The following is a 20,590-nucleotide window of genomic DNA, read 5'->3' on the forward strand; positions in this document are numbered from 1 at the left end:
ACATACTTTTGAAAGGCTTTTATAAAATTAAGTGAAACCTATTGAAAGATTGTCTGCCAATCATATATTACCTTCCTGTCTCTGTGGCTCTAGCATAGTAATACAGTTCCCTTCATCTACCCTTATTCCCCCTCCATCCTCACAGCCTGTGATCTCGCATAGCCTGCAGCAGGTTCTCCTTTCTGGTACAAGTATGGGATGCGTTTTCTGGAAACCGAGTTACGGGACTGCCATCTTCCATAGACTCCATTTTAAACAAATAATTGAAAAAATATTTATTTTTTCGCTGTAATAATAAATACTACCTTGCACTTGCTCCCAGCTAGCATACAATGTATCCTTATTGGAGGCAAAAGAATCTTATTAGGTTTATTTAATGTTTAAATGATTTTAGATTTAAGGGCTGGGGATCCAAATTACGGAAATACCCCCTTATCCAGAATACACCAGGTCCTGGGCATTCTGGATAACAGATCCTATACCTGCACACAAGATTTAGGGAAGGTGCAAAGCTTGCCCTTAGATTAAAACTGTATAAAGGAAAGAAGGTTTGGCCAATGCATTTAGTACAGATTAAGGAAATGTTGCTTGATTAACACAACAGGGGAAGACATGTGGAATTATTTCATAGGGTCACAGTTCCCCTATAAATGTACCAAGCACCTATCTGGACTTATGTACAGTAAATGTAACAATAGAGCAATGTAACAATATTTTAATGATGCATTTCTCTCCCACAGGAGCACAAGAATTAGTCAGGATGGACAGGTAGGCGAATGAAAACCACTATTTATGGCCTTTGAATATCTGTCAATTTTATACATAAATGCACAAAGGCAGTATTGTGGGTTATTAATATTTACATGGGGGTTTTTTTATCAGCTTGATTCTGTCTCCAAGCTGAAAATTGTTTATATCACTATGCCAGCTGTCTGGTCCATTTCTAACTAATTGGGTTAAACTAAACATTATTGTCTTGAGATGTCTAGTACAAAACAAAAAAAGCACATGAAAAAGAGTTTGTCTGGTTCGACTGCCTCATGCAGAAATAGAATACGTCTGATTAACCCAATTTGTGGCAGCTAAGAAAAGCTTAAAGGATGAAAAACAAACACAAGTTTTAGAAAAGTATAAATAGCTATAAACATGGGTAATGTATACAAAATATTCAAAAGAAATACAAAGATTCTCTATACTATACAAAGTGCGTTACTCTTTAAATAATAAAGCTAAAACCGTATATGCATTAATAATGACAAACCAAATCTGTACAAAGTGTCAGCTTGCATAACAGTCCAAAGGTCTATAAACAGTGAACTTGCAACTTCATGCAACTATAAGCAACATTTGCAGTATGCTACTATTGTTATTTGGTTTTCTTCTCCAATAAGAGGAGACAGCTAAACATGCTGGACCAACCTTACCAGGTTCATACAATTTTGTTTTTATTGTTTTCGCAGTGAAGCCCAAGGCATTGAAAATCCAGTCTTTGATGATCCTCCTCTAGCAAATGTTGTGGAGCAGAGACCAAGGCTGGCATTCATGGCCAATCGTCAGCAGTCAGAATCTGACCGCCACCTCCTTTCTGAACCCAACACCCCTCTTTCTCCCCCATGTGCAAATGAATGCTTCTTCCCATCTCTAGGCAAGTATTTTTTAACCAGTTCAGTTAAAATATTTTATTCCAAGCCACTTAAAGATACATTGGCCAGTTGACGTTTACCTTGAATATATACTGTGCTTGGTTAATGATATTTTGAATGCAGTCCTGATAGGGAGTTATGAGAATAATGACAGTCTAGGACATAAATTTTGTATTCAAGGAAAACAAGAAAGTCCTTGAGTATCACATGTGTTACTCAACACCCTGGCAGTTTGGGATTAGTTGCCTGCTCATTGTATCAGAGCTTCTTCCAAATACTTATTTTCTACATTTCTACATCAATTTACTCAATTGCCTTTGCAAATAAGTTCAATTATATTTAATGTTCAATTTTTTTTATACAGTTTATGAAACGTTATTCTGTATATTATTGATAAGTACATACAGTACGTGCATTTTTATAATATGCATACGCCTTTCTTTAGTGCAGGCATTTTCCAAAAGGTATGTACTCCTGCAAGTGTAATCCCCAGTGCTCCAGCGAGGGAGCCAGGCACTACTAGGACCCAGCGGGCCTAGGGGCACCCAAGCCCGAAATCCAGGCCTGCTTGAAAGTATAATTAACTGATGTGTGGTTTTAGTACAGGTATGGGATCTGTTATCCTGAAACCCATTATCGAGAAGGATCCAAGTTACAGAAAGGCCGTCTCCGGTAGACTGAATATTTAAAAACTATTTCCTTTTCCTCTGTAAGAATAGTACAGTACCTTGTACATGATACAAACTAAGATATAATTATTCCCAATTGGAAGCAGAACCAGCCTATTGGGATTTTTTAATGTTCAAATGATTTTCTAGTAAACTTAAGGGACCAAGATCCAAATTATGTTAAGATCCGTTATCCAGAAAGCCAAAGGTCTCAAGCATTCTGGATAACAGGTCCCATACCTGTATTTAGTATAAATAGTTATTTATGGGAAAACCATATTAGGAGGCTATGTGATGAAAGACAGTATATATGTCTGGATGCAGTAATTCACAGTGACCAATCAGCAACCTTTTTTTTAAAGCAAGTATCTTACTGCACCTGGCAGGCCCGGATTTGTGGAGAGGCCACCAAGGCCCGGGTCTAGGGTGGCAGGATTTTAGGGGGCGGCATGCTGCCCAACCACACCCACATTGGTTCAGAAACACTGGGGATGATAGTTTTTTAAATTTCCCATGCACCAATCCCCATTGCTCTGGTCCAGATGAAAATTTTAATGAATAAAATGGAGGGGACGGGACTAGGGGCACCTGCTATGTAAATCCAGCCCTGGCTCCTGGGCAAAGTTTGTTCCTTTTATTACTTATGGGGGGTTAGGGCTCTTGCACACGGGCGGTTATACCTGCACTCCCCTTCGTTCAGCGGCAGGGGAGCACAGGAGTAGATGCACTCAATTATTGTCAAGGGGACTGTACTCACACAGACGCATGTATGTGCCGAACGCAGGTGAAATGCAACATGCTGTGTCCCACCTGTGTTTGGCGCTTACATGCGTCTGTGTGAGTACAGGCCCCTTGACAATAATTGAGTGTGTCTACTCCTGCGCTCCCCTGCGGCTGAACAGAAGAAAGCGCAACGCAGGAAATCGCAGGAAAAAACGTGTGTAGGAGCTCTTAGACTTGTTCTTCACTGTGTACTGTATGTAAATGCTTTATTGATGTAATTGTGCTCAGTATATCTTTATATTATCCCTTTAAATGTTAAATATGGGCAGGTTAATGAGTACTTCATATTATTATTATTATTATTCATATAATTAAACAAAAAACGCTCAGCTCTTATCACAAACACAATGCATCTGATTGTGTCATTACCAAGTCAAATAAAAAAATTAAATCATTTTGTAGTGCTCTACAGAATACTTTTGCTTTTACTGTAATGTTTTGTACTGAGCTGCTCTGAGTAGTTTTATAGCACTAAACCGTAGCCTAGCCAAGCTAGCTGGGAGAGATTGTGTCCATGTCAGGTCTTGCACTTGACTCATTATTTAGACAGCAACGTCCTCACTTAACTGTCAGCACAGTGGGTCCTTTACAAAGCAAATTTGCACCTTGGCAGTAACCCATGGCAACCAGACAAATGTTTCTTTTCATTGTCCATCTACAGCTGTCTGGGAAAAGCTAATCACTTATTGGTTGCTATGGGTTTAGTGCAAATTTGTTTAAAAACTGGTGTGCAGAATGGAGTCTGATTGGTGACACTGCCCACATCTTCAGATAACCATAGGATGGCCTCAGCCCAGACAGAGACCTTAGTGTTAGTTTTAGTTTTGCAGCAGAAATAACTTAAAGTAACTTGTGCAAGTGATCGGAGCAGCATTTGCTTTAATCTTCTATTTGGCTTTGCTTCCTCTTTAACAAGTAAAGGACTTCAATGCAATTCCAAACTGAGGGGAAAATTCATATGATATTCAGTTGTTTAAAATTCAAGCGCAATGGTACAAAGGGACCTTTCCAGAGGTCTGTGTTTCCGAGAAACCCAGAACACGGTGCCAAAGCAGTCAGATTCACCCTTCCCTTGTCAGGTGACCGCAGCCTGGGAACTTATTGTTCTCTTTTTTCCATCTACTGTTACTGACAAGATTTTGCACAAGAGCTTTCAGGCGATTACAAGTAAATCATGAGGGGCGGGGGGTATCCCTTTAATGCAATTCAGCACTGCATTTTACCTTAAAAGAGAAAAGAGCACTTCATGTGCCAGGTTTGTAACCTGGTTTGTGTTCTTTATTTAAAGGGAAACTATCGCAAAAATGAATATTTAATATAAGCTTCAGTATACTGAAATAAGAAACTTTCTAAAATCAGTTAATTCTTTATTGTTTCTGAAATAATCAAGTTTATCTTCACTATCCCTCTCTCGGCATCTGTTTTTCTTCATTCTCTCTTCATGCAGGAGTTGGGTTTCAGATATTCATTGACAGTTAGATTCAATATATCTTATAGGGGGCTATATCATTTTTAATTAATTGTATTTAAAAAGATTCTTATTTCAGTATTAAATCTTCATGTTCACGATAGTTCCCCTTTAAATAATGTTTAGATATTATTTTTATGCCAATAAAATGAACCAAACATCCATATTGTCTTTTAACATTCACATTTAACAGTCTCCTTTTTTCCCATTAGAACCAGTTCCAGATTCACCAGACCCAGAAAATGTTTAGAGCTATACTGCAATAAATCTGGATAGAGACAAGTAATATGGGATTTTACACAGATTTTCTACGCTGCCAAATCGGAACACATGGGAAACGAGTGACTAACTGGATGGCTGGGTCACATGCAGGACAACTGTTTCTTTAAAAATGTTACCGACGCTGGACCAAAAACATTTTGTAGGGTGAATGTTTTTTATGTATATTAGGCAGCTGCATATGTGCTAGACAGAATCAGTTTGTCACAGTTACATAAAATTGTCAATTCAATTTGCTTTATCTTTTTTTTTTTTTTTTTTTTTTGATCCCTGTATCTAAATTTTAATATCTTAAAATGTTTCATGATGCTTTTCCTTTTATTTCTTTCAGTTAGCTCATTGAAAACATAAAGAACACATAAAAGTATGAAAACACATATTTAACATTTGCACAGTTTCATTCCTGAGAGTGCCTCTATTCTGTCACAATGCCTTCACACACTTCTGGCTTAAAGGAGAACTAAAGTTTAACTAAATAAGTCGGATAGAAATGTTGCACCTTATGTTTTGGGCAAAGATTTGAGGCTCCAAAGATGCCCCAGTAGCTCCCCATCTTCTTTTCTGCTGATTCACTGCTCATGCTCTGTGCTGCTGTCACTTACTGAGCTATACACAATATACAGTACACATAGAATATAAATGTCACAATATAAGACTGATTAGTAATTAATTCATATTATTGGTACTTGGCAGCTCAGAAACCAGTACAACTAACATCAGAATTTAATAATCAGCCCTATAGCATCAGCTTATATTACAGACAAACCTCATTTTCTGCTTGTAAATTTGCAACAACCCCAAAACTTAGCTTCTCGACAGCTGCTCAGAGCCCACTGAGCATGTGATTGTCACAGACACTTTCCAAGATGGTGACCCCCTGTGACAAGTTTAAAGACCTGGATCATTGCCGCTGTTGAGAAGCTGAAACTTTAGACTGCTGTAATAAGTTCAGTATATAAAATACGGCATTTTTAGCCACATTCATTTTAGTTCGCCTTTAAAGCAGCAGCATACAATGACAAGAACTTTTGATGAATGAATTCCAATTTAGCACACAAGTGGTGAAACAGAAATATGACAGATTAGCCTCTTTCCTTTTTTCTCTCTTTTTATTCTATTCTTTCTCTTGTATTTATCCTAGCAGGTAAATTTTGTTTTCCATTTGAACTAAGTGGCATGTGGAAGAAAGCTTGAAGTCTCCCTCTGCTGCTTCCCATCAAGTTAAAGACAGTTCTATGAAAGTGCCACAACGGGCTCCTGTCAGACAGTTACTTTCTGGAAATGTTTTCTGACTGCAGTCATAAAGCGTACACCAATGCTGGAACTGCTGCCATAGGCCTAGACAAGCACAGATCGTAGCAGTATGAAATCTTCCAACATAAAATACAGTGGGGGTCATTTATAGAAACTTGGCAAATTTGCCTGGGCACTAACCCGTTTGCTTTCAGTGCTTATCCAGCTGATTGATTGCTTGGTTACTGCCCAGCAGCAATTTTGTCCAGTGTTTTATAAATGACTCCCAGTATTGTAAGCAGTAATGAAAAATAATCTACGTATTTATTTTATCGTCATTATAGTGCTATGTTTATTTATTTTGAGTCATTTGCTTCATAGTCAAATATGCTAGCAAATGCAAAGCAAGATGGAATAATTATACTTAAAGGAGAAGCAAACCCAAACATTAAAAAACCCCTACCCTACATAGACCCCCCTCCCTCCCCCCCCCAGCCTAAATGTTACCCCTTGCAAATGCCCCTAAACTCTTGACTTACCCCTCCGTCCAGTGTAGTTCATGGATGCCATCTTCTTCTCTTCGGTAATCATTGGAATGAGACCGGCGGATCGGCACATGCGCAGTTGGAGCAATTTTCTGCTCCGTGACAACTGCACATGCGCCGAAACTCATCGAAAATGCCGAAGCGATGGTCTCATTCCGAAGATTACCAAAGCGGCTTCTAATATTGAAGTCTAAAGATTAATTTTTCACCTTCTTATGTCTTTCTGAAGCAGCTCTGGGAGGGGGGTGGTCACCAACTCTGTAACTGTTCTAAACTGATACATTAAGTTGATACATTTCTTATATTGTCCCTGCTGAGCAGAATCCCTGTGTTTCATTAAAGGCAGCTGTTATAATTGTATCAACTAAATGTAACAAATTGTAACAGTTCAGATGCTCCTGGGTCACTGAGCTGCCAGACTGAAACAATACATACAGGAACATTAAACTTTCGACTTCAATTTTAGAGAAATGGTAAAAAAATAAGATATGAAAAGGAATTGAAATATTTCTGGGGAATAATCTGAAAATAGTTGAACTGAAAAAAAGTGTTTGGAAGGTGAACAACCCCTTTAAGTCTAAAGTAAAAATATTATGAAATTTTTAAAGTATTTCACCTTAGAAATAATAAGTATGTTATAAACAGAGCTATTCTAAGCAACTTTTCTGGTTGTCCGGGTCACTATCCTCTGCAATTAAAAACAATTTGAATGTGAGGGTTCAGTGTTATTCCTTTTCTTTCTCTTTTTTTAAATTGCTTATTTCTTTTCCGACCATTTCATATTTATCTTCTATTGTGACTGACTTCTATAAGCTTTGTGCTGGATACTGAAGCCCTAGCAATCACACAGCAGTTGAACTTCTATGCCAGACTAGATGCACATTGTCTAGAATGCCACTGAGAACATAATGCTGAAGTTCCTTTTAACGTGCACTTACAAATGGAGTGCTAAACACACAAAGTAAAGATGCATTCTTAAATTTACTGTATATTTTTTTATAATCTTCTTTGTATCCATTTTTCCCCATATTTTCTATTGTGGATTTATTTTATGATGTAATTCTACTGCGTAGGTTAATAAAATATTGCTAAAATAAAATGTTTGTGTACAGAACTAATGTCATGGATTTATTTCAACCGTGGGTTATACCTAAACTCATTTATTTGTCTTGTATTAAGTTGTTTCATTAGGATTTCTAGATAATAGCTTTGGTTTTTGATTTCCTCGCACATCCCACTAACTTAATGATTTTAATCATTATTTTATATGTAATTTATTAATATAAGCCAGATATGCATATACTTTTAAACTGCATAAAAACTAAATTAAGTTTCCTTGTTTTTTTAAATAATATAATAATGTTTATTGCAGTATTTGCCATTTTTAGTGCAATGCTACCCCTAACATTTAGCGATCCGTGTGATTTCCAGCTTGGCAGCTGAATCGAATGTATTTGCCACACACACACACCAATGTTAAAGGGGCTGCCCACCTTTGAGTTAACGTTTAGTATGCTGATATTTTTTATGATAACCTGCAATCTATGTTAAAAGGAATAAGAAAGCAATGACTGGATGACACGCTCCATTCACAAATCCAGGAAATTCCCAGCTTTGGAGCAGATTTTTCCCATTTGGGATCAGGTGGCTGAACGGGATACAGAATAACAAGCCTGTAATATGCAGTTAAATATTGTGGATCTGTTCTACACAATTAAGGGTCATATTAAAATAATCAAGTGTGAACACTATTTTGCAAAGAGATATATTCACCATATCCTTGAACCTGTGACAGTTCACCATCTGGCTTACAGGCTGCTAATAACACATAATTAGTTTCTGCCTTTGTATGATTTTATTAGTGGGTAAAAAAAAAAGTACTGTGCTCTTTTCTAGATGGTAATGGGACATTTTGTTTTCACTCACATATTGTGCTTAGTTGTTTTGCTCAGGTTGCATTTTGCATTGCAGTTGTACATTGTAGTATTAGCAATACTAATTCAGCCCTATAGAAATATAAATAAATAATTGCTCTGCTGCCATGGAAGTGGAAAACCTTGACTGACCTGTATAAAACCCTGACTGACCTCAACCCAATTAAATTGGAAGACTGACTGCGAGCCAGGCCTGAACCCTAACATCCTGTGACTGTTACAGATGCAAATGGAGGACCAACTTTGCATTGGTAACCTGGGTATGGAAATAATAATTTTGGCCATAAAGCGTAAATGTAATATGCTGAGATGTTTAAGTGCCAACATATATTCTTGATGACAGGATAGGTGAGTTACTGGAGCCTGTTATGTGCCCTACCGGTGGCCTTGCAGCCCATTAACTGGGAGTGTTGTAGTTCTACGGTAACTGGAGGTTTCTCAGGTTGGACAAATGCACATATGATAAACAGACGAATCTACAACAAATATTATCCCTACAAGGGAGTATCATTGGTGCCTGCCATGTGCAGTTAATCTGTAAAGTGGTCCTGCCTCCCAAGACTACTTAAACTGATAAATGTGCAAATGGTCCTATTGGGAAATAATGGGCTGATTTTGTTTTTTTTTTATAAAAAAATGATGCTTATAAAATATGTGGACAGGTCACACATCACCTATGGTTACAAATGAGAGAGGCATAATTATGTAAACAAGTGGGGGAATCTATTCCCAAAATCTAAAGGGGCATATTCCAATATACAATTTTTCACTTTTAATTTTATCTAAAGGCAAATGTAGATCCTAAAAATATGTGTCTTACAATCATAAGATAATTTCCAAAATATAGGAGCAATATGACACTAAAAATGATCCATTCCTAAATCTGTACTCATACATCCTAATGATTTGTCACAATTCCTGGCCCTTTTATGCACTGACTCCTTAGTGGTTAATTGTGATGTGACAACAGAAAGTGTTGCTACATCGGCCCAACCAAAAGAGAATAGATCCCAGAAACACAGCACAGTGTATAGGGTTGCTATTTTTGAAACCGCAGGGCACTTACAGTTACTTGCGACGGGCACTTCAATTGAAAACAGCATTCGCTTTCACAATGAAGAAAATACAAACTCAGGCAACTTCCTTCATTAGGAGTTTATGTTTTTTTATGCTAATCTTAGTGGTTTCCTGTTTCTTTCTGATACTAACAGAATCTTGTATTAAACGTCTCTATTGCTTTTGCCCAGCCCCCTCCTTTTTTTTTTTTTTTTACAAAGAAATATCTGCAATGCATTTATCTTTCTTTATTGTGTTTTTATTGAAGTTAATTTGATGTATACTGTCACAATCGGCAAACAGCCTGGAATCTTTGTAATTGATTTTTTGAGTTTTCACCAGGTCTAAAAGGCAGAAAGTTGTACCTGGTCTACTAATCCATAACAACCAATCAGATCTTTGCTTTCAAACTAATTTACCACCTTATTGGTTGCTATGAAATGTTCTGCCTTCTATTAGATCTCTAATCCCCCTCCCCAGCCCCATTTGCTTCATAACTTTGACACTCACTGCAACTGAGTGAGCAGCTGAAAGGCAAAGTAGAAGGAAATACTGTATGTGTCAGACTATCCTGAAGATTTTTTTGTGAGCAGCTTGTCACCATTCTTCTTCTAGAACTTCGTAAACAGGGCCAGGCAGTGAAGTTATGGGGGTGGGCGGTGATGTTACAGGGATGGGATGTGTGACATTGGGTGCAGGCTGTGATGTCAGGGGGAGGGACTATGGCACGATTGGCCAGTTGCTGTGTCAATGAAGCACAGTGCGTTTCAGTTTTCCTAATTTGGAAAAACCAGCAATTTTTGTAAGGAGTGCTCGTCGGCGCTCTTTACTACATCAATGTCTTTAGAGTCTTCCCCAAGATGGCGGTGACCAGGGGAATCATGTGGGACACCGGACGCCAGCGCGCCAATCCAGGTGCGACCTCACTATGCCGGCGTCATAAAAGCCTGGATTTGACTACTCTTCTTCTTAACCTCTTTGATACCAGGAACTGTGTTCAGAATACTGCTTCCCCCTTGGTCCGTAACTCCAACCTGAGCCTTCGGGCCCTGACAATTTTGACAAGCTTGTTTTCTCTTTTTACATCTGAATGTGGCTCACCGGTAAAAAAAACTTTGGGGTCCAACGGCCTATACAGGGGCGATTCTGACCCCTAATCCTCCCTGAGGCAGGACTTGTGATGCTGCCCCCCCCCCCACATCACTACTACAGAGAGTGCAATTGCTCTCTCATGCAATAGAAGAGTCGAATTTCCAGTTGAATTACGCGGAAATTCTGCTCAGAGAGGTAACACTTTTTTTGCCGGCCCGGTAACTTGTGGGGAAATGCAGCCTAAGGCAAGGTTTTCACCTTTCCTCATGACTGGTGCATCCCTGGGTCTATACACTGATTACCTCTTCCATATTGATATCACTGATACTTTAAAATGTCAGCCTTCCACTGTATAACTTACAATTAATTATTTAATTTAATACTTAATTAATTATTTTGTAAAACCAGCAGCAGAAAACTAATGTATAGCTCAGAAGAGTTTTAATATAGTGCTACAGCCCTATATTAAAATAAGCTCTTACTGGGCTGAAACCAGATAAGGTGGGAAAGGGGCATTAACGGGGTGGGAGCCAAACCTGTGGAACAAATATTATACTTAAACTTTTCCCACCATTCTATTTCTGTGCACCCATTTTATAAGACCATGTATGCTTTCGTAGATGCCCATACCTTTTGTGTGACTAGCAATAAAACATTAATATAAATAAAGGCAACTGTAATGTGTATTAAGTTGAATGAATGTAATTTACTATACTTTGTCTGCTGGAAGACAATGAAGTACTGAGTTACCAAGGAAACACTTGATAATTGGCTGTGCTCTGGGATGTGATTTGTTCAACATTTTCCGAAGTGATTTTTATTTTTTATTTTACATTGATGAAAATAAATTTTATAAATAAAATGTAAAGAGACAAGCTGTGTGATTCAGGAAGGGTTATTAGGAAAGGGTATCCTCCAGTTCACAGATTCATAAAGTGCACTGTAGACTTGGATTCCCAAACACACATCTTGCTGCCAAGGAAGCTTAAATAAGGGACAGGAAATTTATCTTGCACAAACATCTGAAGGGTGGGGCACTAGAGGAAAACAGTGTGCCCCACCCAAATGACAGATTCTAATGTGGTTCTAAATGATTATTGTTTTAAAGAAGTATGATGTATATATTTTAAAGAACACACTGCAATAGCAACAGACTCAACACATAATTCTTGCATTATTACAATATTCTTAACCCCTAATTAATAGTAATTGCTGTTGACATGATATGCATATGATCATGCTGAAAACTGGGACAGATTACCTCTATAACATATTTAAAACATTTTCGCAGGTAGAATACATCTTAAAGGGAAATTACCCCCCCCTCCTGTTTTTACACGAACATACCTGTTTCCAAAGACTAAAAGAAAACCATGATAGTCTGCTTATGCAACAGAGACCAGCTCTAACCAACTTTAGTCTCATTGAGTGATCCATCACTTCACATTGGAACAAGGTGTGGGAGGGGTTGCATTACACTATGAGCCTAAGGGATGTTGGGAAGTGGTTTGACACGACAATCATGGTTTTTCTATCAGCCTGTGGAATCAGGTATGTTTGTGAAAACAGAATACATTTATATTTATTTTCAAAAGTTCAAATAGTGTTTATGAACCTTTTCTACAAAAGCCAAACTGAGCAAATGTCAAAAAGGAGTAGATTTTCCCTTTAACATATGTGTGGTGTTTATACAAAGGGCCTGTAGGTGTCACTGTGCACAAGAGTTATACTGTGCATACACAGTACTTTGTATACTGCTTAAAGTGTTAGAGTTGAAGTTCCTGTTGAAGTGTAATGACTGCATGAACCTGCTAATAAAGCACTGTTATACTCTACTCATCCTTGGCTACCAAAACATAACAATAAGTAGATGTGTATTTAACACAAACTAATTTTGTTTGTTGGAGGATGCTGGTGTACAGTACAGTACAAGTAATTTGCTGGTGTAGCATACAGTACAAAGTCTAATCACCAATACATTATATCTTTTTTAAGATGAAAGCACTAGATCAATGCCAATGTATATACAGTATGCTGCACTGGTTTGCACCATCACTTTGTACATCTGAACATTGATTAATGCGCTTGAACTTGGCCCCAATAAACCTGCACCTTGGAGTATCTGACATGCGTAATAACACTTTACTGGTTACTGTGTGTTGCAAAACTGATTTAATAGCCAGAATTCAGCAATACACCTTCCACTGAATTCTAGCTGCTAATTTTTCAAGTGTGAGTTTGAAATTTTCTTCATTTGCACCACAAGTTGTTTATAAAATAGGAATGAAGCATAAGCAGTGTATTGCTCTTTCTAATTGGTAGATTTTATTTTACTATTTCTTCCATCACAAGGTCCATCATGTTATTTAGGTACTTACAGAAAGAGCTGGGTTTCCTTCATCTTCCACTGTGACTACAAGATTATAGAAGCTCTGCTTCTCCCGGTCTGGTGGTGCTGGCCTTGTAGCAATTTCACCAGTGAGCCTATCCATTCGAAAGGTTAGATCCTCATTGCCTTGTGTGATGTAATAAGAGAGGACACTATTCAGCCCTTTGTCCTTGTCTGTGGCAATCACCCGAATAACAGATGTACCACCTCCCACATTCTAAAGTCAGCACAGAAAGAAAAAAAGAAACGTTATATAGTGTTTACTTACTGAAAAACTGCATACTATAACTATATAATCATATAGGTGTGATATATAATATAATATAGGTATAAGCAGATCTACTATCAGAATGGGCAGAATACAGTGTAAGCCCACTGAAGTTTGTACTCCTCCACTGGACGTATTCTCATTGGTTTGGTTGATATCTATGTCCTAGCTAACATACCTGTACCTGAGAATACATAGTAATTTTTACAATGTAGGCCATTTCTTGGGAAGTATGGAAAGGTGCCTTCAAAATTTCAGAAACCTTTTACTATAGTGGCATGGAACCAATATATAGTAGGAACTAATGAAATATACACGAGACATGTAAACGTGACTGTAATTGAAGGGAAAATAAATTACCTCTAGTTACCCTTTTGTAATAAAAAGGCCAGGCTTTACTGGTGTAAAAACAATATAGACAGGCTTTTGTTAGAAACTGGTGGCGCCATGGGTACATAGTGTAAAAACAAAAAATAAACCACAGAATGCAAGGGACAGAAACTACTACGGACACACCTACTAGTATATAAGTCATGCAAGAGGCACACTGAAAGAAGAACCCTCAGAACGTAGTAAATAAATGTAAACTTGTGGCTAGGCAGAGAAACCAGACAATGAATGTATAAAACACAATTCATTTGTGTTTCAGGAAGACGTTACAGGAGAAGGGAAGTTACCAAAGCAGTATATCTAGTATAGGTAAATCTAAATCAACTGGACTTGCTGAGTAATCATTGAAGACATTTCACTACTCATTCGAGCAGCTAGACCTCTGTGAATTTCTTCAGATGTCACCTCTTTGAAGAGTTACAATGTGCCATTGTGATTGGATTTCCCACACCGGTCAGTGAACTGAAGAAGCTGCTCGGATGAGTAGTGAAACATCTTCAATGATTACACAGAAAGTCCAGTTGATTTAGATTTACCTATACTAGATATACCATGACCTGGATTAATGAAATCTTCATAGTCATATTACCAAAGTAGTTTATTGCCAATTGAATAGAAACAATAGTGCAACTATAACACTATATTTATTCTGCAGAATGCTTTACCATACCCGAGTAAACAGCTCTAGAAGCTCTCTCTGTTTGTTTAAGATAGCAGCTGCCATATTAGCTTGGTGTGACATCACCTCCTGACTGAGTCTCTCCCTGCTCACTCATAGCTCTGGGCTCAGATTACAGCTGGGAGGGCAGAGGGAAAGAGGAGCATGCTCAAGCCATAGCCCTGGAGGTTTAAGCTGAAAACAGGAAGTCTGATACAGAAGTCCATGTATACACAATAGAAGGAAAGAAATTATGTATTTCTTTTGACAGAGGACTCAGAGCAGCATTACTTTAAGGGTTTACTGGTGTATTTATATAAATCTTTCTGATAAAGCTTACTTAATTTTAGCCTTTCCTTCTCCTTTGAGGAGCTTATGAACAGACACTGGGTCTCATTTCTAAACTTTGCATAGGGCAGATTATTTCACACAGCAAATATATTATATTTATAACGCTGGATAAGGGTGGTGTATTTAATGTGCAAACAGAATTGCAAGTTTTTTTTCTCATTGTGAATGTTCACAAGAGCTCTTTAAATATGGCAAAAATTGCAAATTGTTAATATTTATGGGCACACTCTGTGTTAAGCCATAACTTTGGTGGAATTGTGAATTTAAGTTACTGTCAACACTATTTTCGTGCATCACAACAGTGGGTGCACTCACACAAACACCTGTCTCCTTTGTGAGCCTTTTGTGAAAATGTATGCTCAATGTGAATTTGCAAAAAAAAACCAGTGCAGTACTTTATGTGACAATCAGGGGTGTAACTACAGAGCACTGGGCCCCTCCCACAATTATTTTCTCACAACCCCCCCAACCAGCTCTCGCATACACACAAGCATGCGTCTGCCTACTGTGAACAGATGCAGCCAGAGCGAATATTTTCAGTAGTGTGGCTACCGAGGTACTGCAGTCTGTGGTCCAGGGCCCCTGTATACTGGGCAGGGTCTGCTTTCACTATAGTTACACCTCTGGGGACAAAAATAATATGCCTTTATATATATATATATATAACATTCTTTGCAAAACCAACACTTTCCTATGAAGTTCAACCTTTAATGGATGATAATCTGATGATATAGGCTAAGGAATCAGGCAAAATTGCTCTTGCATATCTCTATGACAGCAAAAAAAGTTGAATATTTTCTGGAATCAACTTGCTACAATAAATGATATCCAAGCTCCAGCCTGAGTAAATAACCTCTAAGGTGCCACATTGCCATAAATGATCCATTTCCTAATCATGCCCTGCTGCACCCCGGGAAGTCTCATGCACAATAAAGTTAACAAATCAAGTACTATACTGCATATGCACCAGTCCAGGATAGTACAAACATTGTGGCATGCTAGAAGAAAGGAATCAATTTTAAATGTATGTTTAATCAGTTGCTTTCTTTACTTATCCAAAAAATAACCTATTATTGGGAACCACTAGGGGAGCAACTATGACCCAATACTTTGACATTCTCTTTATGAAAGCAACTTACACAAAGCCATTAACAAAGGTTAACAGTCCCTTGTGCCCCTCGACTTGTTTATAGTACAATATCATTGTGAGTCAAATGTGACTATACAACAATTGTTCTTTCAGCTTATTGAGTTCTACGTTGAACACTTTGTAGTTAGATTTATTTCAACTCTGTATTTACAGCTGAAGAGCTTCCATGGTCCAAAAGGAAAAATGATCATATCGTACCTCATATACACTGACATTGTAACCAAATGGCTTATCAAAAACAGGAGGGTTATCGTTAACATCAATGACATTCACTGTTAATGTGTATTCTGATCTTCTTGGTGGAGAGCCACTGTCAGAAGCTTGAACCTGACAAAAAAAGCAAGAACATTTATATTAAAGACCTGATAAAAAAAGCAGTCACTATGCTGCTTAACAGGAACTTGCATATTTATAAGGGAATGTTCTAAATGATATGGAAAATTATTAATATGGAAATTAATCTATGCATTGTTTGTCTCTGCAGTTTTTTTTTTCATTTTTTTCTTACCATATATTACAGTTAATTTAATGTAAGTTTTGCAAAGTTGCAAGGATATTAACTATTTTAAGACATTTACTAATTTATTGAGAATATTTGCCCAATTTGCTGTGCAGTAACATAACTATCGTTTTCCTGACCCGGGTGCAGATGCATATTTTCTTTACCGCATTTGCTGCGGTGTGGTCCACTGTGGGCCCCGAGGGGGAGCAGCACCCTCCGCTCCCCCAGTTGTTACATCACTGTTGCTGTGTCTTTTAGAAACAAGGCTACAGTGTTTCACAGTAAAAAAGACATAGTAAATAATGGCAGGTTGGAGATTGTTGCGCAACCTTAAAAGGATACTGTCACGGGAAAACATGTTTTTTTCCAAAATACATCAGTTAATAGTGCTGCTCCAGCAGACTTCTGCATTGAAATCAGTTTCTCAAAAGAGCAATACAGTGTATTGTTAATTTCCCAGATGCCCCATGTCATGTGACTTGTCCTCTGATAAACTTCAGTCACTCTGATATCCCCCTCCAGCAGCCTAACAACAGAACAATGGGAAGGTAACCAGATAGCAGCTCTCTAACACAAGATAACAGCTGCCTGGTAGATCCAAGAACATCACTCAATAGTAAAATCCAGGTCCAGGTCAAAAAAGATAAAATGAGGTTGTGGTAAAAAAAAAAAAGATCAGTAGCATATGTAAGCAGTAACTCAAATGGGTTCATTGTGGTCAAGCTTAGTCATGAAAAAACGTCAAAGGGCAAACATAAATCTATTGTTTCTATTGTTGAAACCCTGCTGCACTACTCATTTTGGGAAAATGTAAGGCAAATAAGCCTGGCTTGGGAGGAGAGTGGCCACTCCAGTTTTGATCTCCTTTAATAAACTAATATAGTTAAAAATAATAATAAATTAATTGTCAAACCTCCTCCTCATTATTAATTTATATAATTCCAGCAATATCTACAGCACTTTAAATTAATTTACAACAGTGGTCTTATTAACAAACAAGGGTTACAGAGTAAAACATTTGGAGGCCCCTACTCGCCAAGAGCTTACAAATCTGCTTAAATGGATAAGTTATGTTTCCATTGACTTTTTTTAATTTTATAACATTTAAAATTTCAAGATCTCATTTTATTTTTTTCTATTCTGTTCAACTTTTACTACATTCCTCCATCAGTGTCTCTTAATGGCTTGCCTGCAAAATGCCCCAGGAGTGTCATCAATGCTAACATTTTCAGTAAAAAGATAACCAGACATTTACTTTTTTAAAAAACTATAGCCTTTTGAAGTTTGAAAGCTGAAGATAAAATATTTTCCAGAACACAAACGAAGATTAGAATTGTTTGGGTGATTTGTACTAACCATGGCAAAGTCAACCCTGGCACAGAAAACAACACTTATCTGTAGTTAGGTTTTAAAAGTATAGTGCATATTAAAGCATACACAAATTGGTCATTATGGGTAAACAGATGCGGGAAAAAATGTGATCATGTTGCTACATATTGTCTTAAAATTACCTTTAAAATATATTGCTCTATTACTTCTCTGTCCATAGATTTTATCAGAAACACTTCACCCAGTGTGTTGTTAGTAGTACGGATCTCGAAAATCCCACCGGAGTTGCCAGCTGTAACAGCAAATGTCACCTAGAAACATGTACATAATGACAAATTGTTAAAAAGGACAATTGAAGGAATTTGGAAATAGGCTTAATTCCCAATATGGAGATTAAATGTTTACCAGTCCATTGTTTCCATCATCAGGATCTCTGGCCTGGACCAAAGCTACTCTCCTGCCTGTAGGGCAATCTTCTGGCACATTCACTACAGAGTCAGATGTCAGATGAAACTGAGGACTATTATCGTTTTCATCCAAAACAGTAATAGACACCTGAAATATAAATCTTTAGTGAGTTGGATAGAAAGAAGAGAGGTACAGTAAATTATACAACCAAGAACAATTTGAAATGTAAAGCAGGTGGTAATGTTATAGGTGGTTAATGTAGCTGAACAAAAGCTCAGGTATACCCTAGAACTCCCTCTTGCTAGGGGCTACAAGGTGCAACGTTGTACTTACTGCCTGCCAGAAGGCTGTCTTGTGCCTGGCAGTGCTGTGATCTGCACCTTGCAGCCATTGCTATTGATTGTGCATGATATTAAGTCCTTGCTCTGTTATATTTATTTTAAAACTAATAACACATTCCAAAACAAAATTAGCCAAGTTTACATTTTTGTTATACTGTACTTTGTTGATGTAACTCACCACAGCAGAGTCTTTCTTGGGTCCACCATCATCTGCTACCACTGTCAATGTATAGAAATCTCCTTTCTCTCTATCAACAAGTCCTTTCACTGTTATAGCACCCTGTTGACAAGTACAACAATCTATATAAAGGACTAATTCCAAGAGACTAAGAATATGCAAAATCCCACCATTTTTAAAAAATGTACTGGCTTTTGACTTGATTCTGAATATAAATAGAAAGGCTCAGCTGCAGTCTTTAACCACAGTGTCTGGCCTGTGTTGTTCTTGCATCGTAGGCACACAAATATATCACCAATAACTTTCTGGCTAGATGCACCTGTGTTTGCTGCATTCAGAGTTACAGTATATACAAATTAGCATACTGTCACTGGCACTTCATCAAAATAAATGCATATCTACTTGGTATATATGGTGAGATATTTATCAGCCTTCCCAGGTGGCTAACCCAACAGCTTGAGAACCCAGTGTTGGACTGGGATGCCTGGGGCCTACTGGGGCTGCCACCATTAGCCCCCCCCCATCACACAATATACCAATTACTTTTACTTAGGTTGGAGTGCACCAAGTTCCTGACGGGCAGTGTATAGCGGGTAGTATGTCTGGGCTGGCGGGGGTCACAAGTGCCAGGACCCACCAGGTTTATTTCCCAGTGTTCCACTGGCCCAGACCAACCTATGCTCTATATTTATTAAAGTAAACTATTAGATTTATTCCAAGGAGAGCTATTTATACATATGGATCAATCCTGTATTTCGAATCAAATTAAATTTGTCTTGGTCCAACTAATACGATGCATGCATTTAAACAGCTGACTAGTTAATTTTGCCTATTCGATTGGTTGCTATTGCATACTGAACCTGAGCACCCTTAGTGCAATTTATTACATAACCCTAAAAAAATTTTCAGATCTGAAATTTTAGAGACGAAACATATAAATCATACTCAATATAAATCAATATGATTGCTCCTCCAAAGTTGAAGATTTTAGTATCTCCCCCAATCTCCTTGCAAACTATTGACATAATTATGTCTTTATACAACTCAAGGTACAGCTCCTGGCGTTCTAATATTTATTCTATAAAAAGCCTTATCTCATGGTGTGCTGTATATTTAGCTGGTTCTTTCTAGCTGCAATTGCAAGTTATATTTAGTTTAATAGAGATTTTAGATAAGCAGAAATTTGAGTCAGACTAGTGTTGCATACAACATAAATGGAAACCCCTGTCCAGAAAAAGTGATTCTTGGCAAAATATTGCTGATACTGATATATAAATGCAAACGTGTCACATTCTTCTCATAAGCTAACTTAATAATAGTGATTTCACAAGATCTCTTCTGACAATATTTGGTAGCTGGTTGCTAAAGAGGGAGCTGAAACAAATCAAGAGATTAAATGTAAATCACACTGTTAAAAGAAAACTAAATGTAATAATGAGTTAAATGCAACACAGTTTGGTTTCAATACGTGGGACTCCACTTTATGTTTCCTTCTTAAGTTTGCGTACTTTGTCATTATGGGATTGATGGGTGCTGTTGCTTGCATCAGTCACAGAGTTAGAAACTTGATATTTATAACAGATTATATGAAAAGCTAATGCAATACTGGAACAAATAATAATAATGTATAAAATAATGTTTAAAATATTATACATTTTATTTATTGGAAATTAAAAATGCTAAATTGGGGAGTCAAGTTACATATGTGTGAGCATGGGTTGGGGGTTGAGCATCTGCATAAAGTTTGTAGGCTGGTATGTAAACCTTAATCAGGATCTTAATTAGTTCTGCTCTTTAGGTTCACAATATGGATGTCACACATCCAATGACACCATACTTGACATCAATGCTAGATTATGTTCATTCATGATGAAGCTGTCATGTACAAAAAGATGGAATTTGCACAATAGAATTTGTTAATTTGA

The 20,590-nt window shown here is 37.5% G+C and overlaps 2 protein-coding genes across 4 annotated transcripts in view; one reads left to right on the forward strand and one right to left on the reverse strand.

Moving 5' to 3' along the window:
• vsir.S (V-set immunoregulatory receptor S homeolog) overlaps positions 1–5,070 on the forward strand; it is a 38,068-nt gene extending 32,998 nt beyond the window's left edge. The window contains exons 5-7 of the mRNA XM_018227616.2: positions 741–768; positions 1,461–1,645; positions 4,775–5,070. Of these exons, the coding sequence (XP_018083105.1) occupies positions 741–768; positions 1,461–1,645; positions 4,775–4,812 (251 nt within the window). The 3' untranslated portion in view covers positions 4,813–5,070. The remainder of the gene's footprint in view (positions 1–740; positions 769–1,460; positions 1,646–4,774) is intronic.
• The window catches only part of LOC108697217 (cadherin-23), a 599,373-nt gene that overhangs the window by 99,612 nt on the left and 479,171 nt on the right, over positions 1–20,590 (reverse strand). For all 3 annotated transcript variants that reach the window (XM_041571124.1, XM_041571128.1, XM_041571125.1), the window contains 5 exons: positions 18,666–18,767; positions 18,144–18,293; positions 17,921–18,049; positions 16,106–16,234; positions 13,080–13,307 (listed from right to left, as the gene is read on the reverse strand). In XM_041571124.1, coding sequence (XP_041427058.1) covers positions 13,080–13,307; positions 16,106–16,234; positions 17,921–18,049; positions 18,144–18,293; positions 18,666–18,767 — 738 coding nt within the window. The remainder of the gene's footprint in view (positions 1–13,079; positions 13,308–16,105; positions 16,235–17,920; positions 18,050–18,143; positions 18,294–18,665; positions 18,768–20,590) is intronic.

Source organism: Xenopus laevis, chromosome 7S (genome assembly GCF_017654675.1).
Source record: "Xenopus laevis strain J_2021 chromosome 7S, Xenopus_laevis_v10.1, whole genome shotgun sequence".
In the NCBI taxonomy this organism is placed as follows: domain Eukaryota; kingdom Metazoa; phylum Chordata; class Amphibia; order Anura; family Pipidae; genus Xenopus; species Xenopus laevis.